A 10,389-nucleotide genomic window follows, 5' to 3' on the forward strand; every position below is an offset into this window, starting at 1 on the left:
AGTTAGAGCTTGTATAAATAAAAATACATCCTCGAGGTATAAGAATGGAGATTTTCTTCTGTGACTGATGACTTCCTTCCACTCAATAATTATTCTCAAGTAATTATAGGAATTTATCTGCTCCACAGTGTGCTCATTTCAGTTTTTAGATTCTTTTCAGTGAGTTTCCCTGAATGAGGAGTTTGTAAGAGTAACAGTACACAAGCATCAGAAAAACATATTCCTGATGCAGATTTGCTAACTGAATATGTTATTGTCATGAGTTGTGGGTGATGCCGGTGAGAGAAAATGCTGAGACCCAGATGATGAATTTAATAAAGAGAGCTCAAACACAGTCCAGCACAGGTGGCATGGCAGAAAGATTTGCACACAGCTAAATACCGGTAGCAACTGAAAGACAGAGGACTGAAAACGAGAGCTGAACCAACACAGGACTTTACAGTTCGACTGTGGTGGCAAGCAGACAAATGACGTACGACATACGACCAGGATTCAACAAGAGACAAAGACAACAGGTGGACTTAAATACACATGGGGTAATCAAGGGAACGAGACACACCTGGGAACAATCAACAGGAAGGACAGGACATCACAGAGACTCAGGGAACAGGGACACAGAAAAAAAAACAAGAAATTAATACACAAAAACACAGATCGTCAATTATTTGTAGTGGAACTATTAAACAACTTTAAATAATTTGACTGAAACATAGTTTTTAACTTCCTTTTTATGTACAAAATAACTTTAACACTGCAGCTCAGCTAGTGGCTTAAAGAAGATGACAAGAAGTGGTTCAAACTGCCATCAGCCTCAAAAGTTGCATTCTTTATAATTCTGTTTTTTACATTTTTGTCACACAGCAGGAAGACTGACCTGTAAATCAAGAGCCTTGCTTTGTGGTTCAACTTTTTCTTCAGTACAACAGACTGGATCAGTGTGTGGATTACTGCAGACAAAGCCCAAATCTATATCTGTCCATCTCCTGTTCTATCCTACCATGACTTATGTACTAGATACCCAGAAACTTCAGTGAGTAATGTACGAATCAGACCTAGAAGACGCACCACAACACGGACCACAACAGGTTAAACAAGTTTTATTTATTTAGAATGTACAAGAAGAATGACAGCTTCTTCTTCAGTTCAGCTTTCGGGTCAGACAGGTAGGCAGGCGACTGGAAAAACAACAGGAAGTGTTGTGTACCTGGCAAAGGTGGATTCCAAGGGAGTCCTCTACACAGACTTGGACTCAACAATCTTGAATTGTGGGAAATGTAACTGATGAAAAATGGAGGATGTCCATTTACTGCAGATTGTTTCTTCCACAGGACCGTTTAGAGGTAATCAGTCTATATACTGAAAACCGTTGATGATGTTGTCACAGAGTGTGGAAAGTCTGGTAGCAGGTTTAGGTTCACATTCACCTCACATTCATTCATGGGAGAAGGAGAAGTTACTTTGTCTGTAATCCACTCTGTGAAAAGAATGATGTCAGTTTGGCTCTGAGTGAGTCCAGAGCTTACAGCAGCAAAACCGGTGGGAGCAAACAGCAGCCAGCAGGAAACGCAGGAACATCATGACAGACTCCTCCACTTCAGGAGGGGTGGTGGTCAGTCTGCCTCTAAGTTTTTCTGTTTGAGAACCAGGACCTCAGATTTACAGGAACTGACTCTCATCAGTTCAGTTCAAACTGGAGGTCAGAACCTGAAGAAGTCAATAGAACTACTTATTCCGAGAAAAACAAAAATGAGATCCTGAGGTCCAAACCACATTTCCTATTCTCTCACTTCTCCTCACCATAAAACAGGAACAGGCTCCTTTGTGCTGAGAATGTGGACACAGTGTAATATTGTGAAATGTATATTTTAAAACATTTATAACGTAAAGGATAATCTTTTATAACATGCTTATGAACAGATGGTAAACCTCTTATTATGATTATGTTAAAATTTAAGGAGTACAAAAAATAATTTAAGATTATTTATTTACTTATTTATATTTTTCAGAAAAGTGTTTCATGAATAAAAACCTTTTAGGTTTTCAGAAACAACAGAAAAGGATTCTGAACTTTGCATGTCATCTTTTAATCCTTTTCAATAATTTATCTTGTTTCTTCATTTGAGTATCAACAACAGTTTGTTGCAAGAATGTGAAACCAACATATCAGAGTCAAAGATGACACCTGGAACACATGAAGACTCTTCCACTCTTACACACACACAGTAGCTCTGGCAGTACAATAGGCCACACTCTACAGCACAAATAGATGTCAGGTTAAACACATTCACAGCATGAGCATGAACATTAACTTTCTTCAAAATAAGAGCACAACATGTTAAAATATTTTCCACGCAATTGCAAAGTTTAAAATAGAGCAGAAAACCATGTCTTATAAGGTTCTTAAAATATTTTTGCATTCAGTTAAAGTAAAAAAAAGACTTTGATTTGCCTTGAGCCAGTCAGTCTTTACAACAGCAATGAACACAGAATGCATTAAGCAGAAAAAACCCATCCACTCAGTGCAGTGTTTCCTTAGCTGTTACTATGAATAAACAAGTGTAAAATTAACTCCACACCTGTTTATCTGAAAAATAAACTAAGCAACAAAAATGTATATCGTAAAGCATATTAACATCATAGATGTTAGAAGAGCTAAATTCATCTCTTACAAAAAGTCAAAATATTATTGTTGCTCTTATTTTAACTTTTAATTTTACGTTTTCTCTTTGTTGTTTTAGAAGCTCCATCTGGTCTTGTGTTCTGTTTAGATGTGGTTCCTTCCTGGAGGACATCGGCTGCCAACAATCAATTGTTCTCTCTCTCTTGCCATTAACTTTTGACTTTTCATTAACGTAGAAAGTTTTTCTATTTGTTTTTTGTTTTCTCAAACCCCTAGTTGGTCGTGACAGATGGTTGCTTGTACTGAGCCCATTTCTAGTTCTGCTGAAAGTTTCTTCTTGTTAAAGGAGAGCTTTTCCTCCTCACTGTCACTACATGCATACTTGGTATGAGGAATTGCTGTTAAGTCAAGCGATTTTCTACTGTTGCTACGTACTCATCCAAGAGAAGTGAATGCAGCAAGTGTATGACTTGATGCTATCGGCTGGTGCTTTTTTAAAAACTAATTTGAATAATGAACTGAACTTGAAACAAATGATTCTGTTTGATAACAAGAATCATTTTTGATTCCTTTATGATTGGATTGAAATAATATTTTTTTGTAAAGTGACTTAAAATTATGTGTTGTGAATTTGAGCTATATAAATAAACTGAATTCAATTGAATTAATTATATTTTTGTTTTCATTACATATTAATGTTTTATCTAACTTTGTAGAAGGCCTGGATACTTCACTAACAGGTGTGGTCACAACTTGCGTCCACTGTAATGTTGTAGGTGAGAAGCTGAAACTACTAATCTGCTGTATGGTTTTCTGTTTTTGACAGCTGGTTCTGTGAATACTTGTGGAGAACAGATTAGTTTATTTGGTCAAAAATATTGTTTTATCTCTATGTAATGGATTTGCAGTAGACACAAGACAAACATGCAAACTAGAGGCAAATTTGATTTAACAAAAAATCTTATGCTGGCTCTTATTACATGCCAAACAAATTAACTGGAATTCCAGCCTGAAAATGTAGAGATTTCTCTCCCACGTTATCCTCAAAGAATGTTGACCGAGTGTATAAAACACAGTAATACTATTTTCAACAGTAAATCATTTAAAGATTTTTCTTTACAATTCTATTGTGTCTCATTCCATCCCATGTTCTTCCTATGGTGTCTGAATGCAGAAAACGCTGAAAGATAATTTTTTAGTGGCTTGTAACATATAAATATAACATTATAATGCAACATTATTATCAGAACAACTTAAATATATAAAACTAACAATAATAATTTTTAAAAGTCACTTAAAATGACTCAATTACTGAAAACTTTCTGTTGTACTACCATTAATACAATTAGTTATGATTGAATTATCAAGTTTTCTCCCCCCTTTGTTTATGAAAGAGCGAAGCTTATGTCATTTAAAGGAGACAAAGCTCGTGGGATCTTCTCGTTTTCCATTTCTTTCATGAGACTGACACTGGGATGAATTTTATGTCGAAGCCGCGCAGAGGAAGTGCTCTCTCGCAGTTTCTCTCGGTTTGACGCTTGGTGGAGGCGAGAGGGAGGCAGAGTAGGGCGACGGCGGGGAAAGGGAGGACTGCCGGCGGGGAGCCACCGAGGGAAACAGGGATGTACAGTAAACACAGGCAGAAAAATGCCCAAATATCACCGGCAAAAAATGGACGTTTGCTGTTTTTGCTTTTTCTTCTGCTGAACGGCCAACTGGAAAGAGCCAGTGGAGAGACAGGAGAACAAGGTAAAGAAAAGAAGGAGCGAACATGCTGCTGGAAAACTTCTTCCAGTGGCTGCAGTTTCCTTTAGAGCTCCGTGGCTTAGTGTGGAAACAACTAGATGTAGACAGTAATTTGTGTAGCTTAAACAAATAGAGTAAGTGAACTGGTGAAACGATTTAGAGCGACAGAGCTCCAACTTTTATCAAACGGAACGCGCGCCCCAAGTTTCACCCTTCAGATTTTCTCGTTCAGAAAAGATTTGATTAAGACGCGAAGCCGCGAGAACCTGACAGCCTTCGATGAGATTTATCAATCTGAGGCCGAAACACGGGTTCATAACCGCACAATAACCGCTGCTGTCTTCATCCACTGCTCTCTCTGTTCCACAAAGAGGAAGAAGGTTTTTAAAAAAGTTTAGGCGGTTATGGCGAAATTACGCTTTAGAGTTATTCCATGATATCACTTTTTTGTTTTCAGAAATGAGCAATCTTGTTTATAAACGGGAACCAAACATTTTTCGTTCTCTGTTTCGCACTAACACTGTTCAAATTTCAGCTGGATTTGAATATGCGTTACCATCTTTGAAACATCTAGAGACACTACAGTTATCTTAACAACTGAGTCACTTTATGAAATATGCCTTAAAGAACTCGCTTCTTTACAAACGTTCAAACTTTTCCTTTAGTTGAAATAAGGAGGCAGCTCCTTCCACTGTGTCCATAAAAGGCAGAGTTCAGAGTGAAGCTGACACACCACTAAGGAGCACAGATTCCCATACAGCTGAGGGCATTTCTTGACAGTTTACTGATATTTCTGCCAACTCTGAAAATGTATTTTGTCTTTATCTCTGCTTTGTTGCAAGTTTACAACGTCTATGTTCTGTACTTCTGTACGTTACTATGCCATAGTCTACAGCTCCTCCCTTTACTCAGAGGAGAAAGCTAACTGTGTAACCGAACAGCATCATGACCCTCTAGTCATGTGAACCTAAATACCACAGAGGTTCACAACACTTGAACAATATACTCTATTGAAAAAAGAAGAGTATATATGATGTAGTTAAGCATGACCAGCGTGAGGCAAAGCAGACTATGTTGCTGCTAAGTACCCCATCAGCAGCATTGTGCTGTTCTTTATGGAATAACACTGAATCATAATCAGGCTCTCAGCAACACTACCACACTCCAAGGAGGGACTGGTACCTGTCTCCAGAGGTCATTTGGTGAGTCCATTGCAATTGTGCAATGATTCTCCATATTTTATTTCCATACAGCTTAATTTGTTTTTCTTTTAAGCAAGGCAGGGAGGGACCTTCCTTCAGCCGTCTGTGTCCGTCTTGCTGAAACTCTGAAAACACTCTGAGGTTCTGCACCAATAAAGTCCAAGATGTGGGGACTTGGGTGAAAGTAATAAATTATTGTTATTAAGTATGACCTAGACCTATCTTCTGTTGCTCTTCCGGCCATGACAGTCAACTGCTGTCTAAGGAACAGGAAGTCTCCTGAGCTGAGCCCACAGCATGGTGGGTTGCTAACAGCTGTGGCTGGTGTTTTATTCACATTGGAGGAGTGTAAAGCCAACACTGACTTTAGTTGGGAATTGGACAATTTAATATACTTAATCAAAGTGAATTGAAAATGAATGAAGACCTGTATGAACCCCTCCCCCCATGCTGCTTTCTGCTTGTCAGTTGTACTTTCCTTTAATCTTGGCCGTCTCATCAGAAAGGTTTAAAAAGCCTTCCGAACTCCTAGTGCACCCTCTTGGGTTTTCTCTACAGTATCTGTCTGCAGCATGGCCCATTTAGCATCAACTGTGCTCAGCCTGGCCAGAGGATGGACTCCACATGCTTGGCAACGCTGGTTCTGTTCTCCGCACCCACAGGAATCTTTCTGGCAGTTTTTGAGAACTGTTGCAGGCTTTTTTATTTGTGGGGTTGCTGGTGGTAGTAAACAGGGACTTGCTGCGTAGCTGGCAAAAAAATGTTGCTGCTGGTAGAGCTGTTGTGTGTTTGTTACTTGTACAACCTTCAGAAAGGCTTTTCAAACCTCCTCTGGTCTACGCTGTGGCCTCCTCTGGTCATTATCCAGTTTCCTGCTGTAATGTTTATGCTTAGTGAATCTTCAGTGTGTACAGTAGATGGAGAACTTCCAGAGAGTTTCTCGCTATGCTTTAATTCTGTAATAAAAGAGAGCTTGAATAAGCTTGAATTTTGAAAATATATAGCATTTGTCATAGTTTTATGCATTAACCAGCCTGGGAATACACAGATATTTTGTTAAGTGGTTTTTTTAATGTGTAAATAACCAGCCACAGTTCAGGTTTAAGTGCTCCAAAATAACAGGATATCAGTCCCTGCAGACTCACTGTCTGGTTCACTAACCGTCACTAAAGTAATGAGCTTAATAAGGTCTTGGATAATAACAACTAAACCTGTAGCGTCATTGAACTTTATCAGTTTGCTTTGCATGTTGAACAAATTAGTTTTATGACATTTAATACATTTCCTGGTATGTATTAAATATACCAGGAAATAACACCATTTCCTGGTGTTATTTTTCCTGGTGTTATTTTTTAAAAGGAAGCAGCCTGTAAGCACACAGATTCAACTCACAGCAGAGTTCGTCCCTGGAGACTTGAATGTGGAGATGTGATCTCTGCCTCATGGAGACATCAATGGTTTGATTATATCTCCTCCCTGGAGGAAGAGCAAAAGGACAAGCCACACGCAGCTCAAAGGAGGGGCGCTTGCATCTGATTTTAATGTGTGACCTTTGTGTCTCTGTTGTGTAGAGACGGACACTTTAATTCACTTTTTAGCTTTATTGAACTAACACCAGACCCCAACATAAGCACTTACAGGAGGGTAACTCACTAAGCCCTTTGTTTTCTCTCGGTGTAACATGCAAGGCGACATTGCAGGAACAGAAAATCTCCAAGGGAAGAAGAAAAAAAACTCAGATTTATGACATTGATTGGTTATACTGAGTAAGTGAGAGCTTAAATACCCTCAGACTCAGCTCCTGTGGTAAATAGTGCATACAGAAAGGTTGTGTCCTTTTCTACACAGCAGAACACAAGATCAGCCTCAGACCATTTTGCTAAAACTAAGGTAAAGAAAATTTTGATTTATTTAGTCAATTTTCTGACTCAATTAAAAAGGAGTTATCGTTTCACTGAGATACTATCCATTCATCGCCTGATGAATATTATCTTCAGGAGTCGGCAATATTTGATTTTTTTAGAATTAAATTACGATCAGAATGTTATTATTAATTCTCTCTACAAAACCACAGCTTTTAAAGTAAAAAAAACAAAGCAGTTAGAAAAACCTTTCTACCTTTTTAATTAGTTTGTACAACTTTGCCGACTTGTGTCAACATGTCCAGCTAACATTTCAGAAATATGGTGCCAGTCTTAGACCCACTAAGACTGGCACCATATTGTTTGCAGTAGTAATTGAAATATTTTCATAAATTCACCCTATTCTCACCAAAATATCTCCTTTATAAATATTTGTTGGGGAAACTAAAGATGGTTATTAACATTAGCATTGGCATGTCTGACATTGCTAGATTTTATTTTTACATATTGGTACTGGTGCTAACTTAAACTGGGCTGGTATTAATAACTGATGTTTATTTTCATTGTTTTACTGTTTATGTTTGTGTGTCTGGAGTGGGGAGGGTGTTGGTCACATGGTGTTTGTTTGGTCATGTGACAGTGATAGCGATGCAGTGCTGAGTGGCGGGGTGCTTAGCTGAAGCAGAGAAGCAATGCCTGGCAGAGTTATCGTTTTCTCAGGGTAAATATCAGTTACTGGTGACAACTACCAGCCCAAATGGTAGTTGGGCTGGTAGATCATGATCACAGATCATTTCTGTGATCTATGGATCACAGAAATATTCTGTGGGTAGATTACTTTAGGTTCATATTACTTTAGGTTCAGAGCTCTCTATATGCCAGCATGTGGTTTTATAGCCACCTAAAAATAGAGCATTAAATCTTCATCTTATTGTTGTGGTTGTCTTGCTGAGTGTTATCAGATTTTATGCTGGTTGTCTAACACATTTAAGGAGCTGGTAACCAGTTAAGCCTTTTTTTTTAAGTTTCTAGTGGCCTGTATTTGAAAGTGCTATGAAAGGAAATAGGGTAATGAAAGAGAGGGAAGACATGCGGCAAAGGTCACCAGACCAGGAATCGAACCTGCGAGGGCCACTTCAAGGACTAAGGCCTCCTTATGTGGGCTGTGCTTAACTCCTGTGCCACCACAGCACCAATAGCTAGTTAAACTAGGCTATTCTGAATAGTGCTAGCTGTTTATTTTCTTACTATTAGTTGCTAGGCACCCAGTAGCAGCTGGAGGAGAGTAGTTTTTTATTTAGTTTTTTTTTTTTTAAACTCTTGTAGTTTTCCTCTGTTCTGAGTGAGGACACAACATCTTCAGAAATGTTGCTTGTGCAGCTGTAAAGTCCAAAGTTCAGAGACATAAAACAGTTATTGTTCTTTGATGGCTGAAATATCATTTCCTTACCTTCACTTCTGTCAGCTGCAGCACATCTGAGATGATGCTTTGGCTGGGCAAGTAGAAATTGAGTTTTTAGAAATCATGGTCATAATAAAAATAAAAAATTGTATTTTTTTATTTTCAATCAAAAACTATACTGATACTATACTACTTCCATAGTTATCATTAAAACCAAAGTGGGTTTTTTTTTTTTTCAAAAAAAGAAAGAGGAATAAAAACTAAACTGATACATCTGAACAAGAGCATAGAACTGCTTCATGTAGAATGTGTCTTACAGCTGTTCTCTAACACTGTACAAGGGGATTGACCACAATGATGCATTCAGGGACTGTTTGAAGACTAAATAATCAGTAAGGTTGGAGTCATATTTAGGCATACTAAGGTATAAAAAACAGGAATGATCATGCATGATTGCATTTAGGAGCTTTTAATCAAGACAGCAGTAAAATGTACTAATGCACCATCCTGACACATTCACATATACAGCAACAGAGAGCTCTGTAAGAGTGCAAACCACAATCAATCAGCCCAAAGCCCAGAGATGCTGAAGGATTAAATTGAATAGAAAACATAAACCACTGATATATAAACCATTCATTTGGGAGCTTAAAATAAATGTTTCTTCTTATGCACTGATCCCATTATTACAAGAATATGACTTTTGTTTTCCATAGATAACAATATAACTAGTCAGTTCTTGCAAGCAAATGACAGAAAAATATGTCTAAAGGAGAATACATGCAACTGTAAATAAGATCAATATTAATTTAAAAAATGTGTCATACTAAAAGAGTAATAATAGGGGTAAAATAAATGCCTTCTCCGGGTTGGGGGTTGTTTCCTGCCTCAAGTGGAGGAGTTTAAGTATCTCGGGATCTTGTTCACGAATGAGGGAAAAAGGGAGTGGGAGATCTGCAGGTGGATTGGTGCAGCGTTTGCAGTGAAGCGAGCGCTGTACTGGTCAGTCGTGGTGAAGAGAGAGCTGAGTCAAAAAGCGAAGCTCTCGATTTACGGGCCGATCTACATTCCTACCCTCATCTATGGTCATGAGCTTTGAGTCATGACTGAAAGAACGAGGTCCCACATACAAGCAGCCGAAATGGATTTTCTCTGTAGGGTGGCTGTGCTCTCCCTTAGAGATAGGGTGAGAAGCTCGGTCACCCGGGAGGGACCGAGCTGCTGCTCCTTCACGTCGAGAGAAGCCAGTTGAGGTGGCTCAGGCATCTGGTCAAGATGCCTCCTGGACGCCTCTCTGGTGAAGTGTTATGGGCATGTCCCACCGGGAGGAGGCCCCGGGGAAGACCCAGGACATGCTGGAGGGACTATGTTTCTCGGCTGGCCTGGGAACACTTTGGGATTCCTCCGTAGGAGCTGGAGCAAGTGGCTGGGGAGAGGGAAGTCTGGGCCTCCCTTCTTAAGCTGCTACCTCTGCGACCCAACCCCAGATAAGCGGAAGAAAATGGATGGATGGATGGATGGATGGTTGGATGGATGGATGGATGGATGGATGGATGG

General features: G+C 39.1%; 1 protein-coding gene across 1 annotated transcript in view; it reads left to right on the forward strand.

The window, feature by feature from the left end:
• Positions 1–4,158: 4,158 nt before the first annotated feature.
• adam19a (ADAM metallopeptidase domain 19a) overlaps positions 4,159–10,389 on the forward strand; it is a 167,758-nt gene continuing 161,527 nt past the window's right edge. Inside the window, exon 1 of the mRNA XM_007567888.2 lies at positions 4,159–4,369. Within this exon, the coding sequence (XP_007567950.1) occupies positions 4,243–4,369 (127 nt within the window). The 5' untranslated portion in view covers positions 4,159–4,242. The remainder of the gene's footprint in view (positions 4,370–10,389) is intronic.

This window comes from Poecilia formosa, unplaced genomic scaffold (assembly GCF_000485575.1).
Source record: "Poecilia formosa unplaced genomic scaffold, Poecilia_formosa-5.1.2 Scaffold214, whole genome shotgun sequence".
Taxonomy (NCBI): Eukaryota; Metazoa; Chordata; class Actinopteri; order Cyprinodontiformes; family Poeciliidae; genus Poecilia; species Poecilia formosa.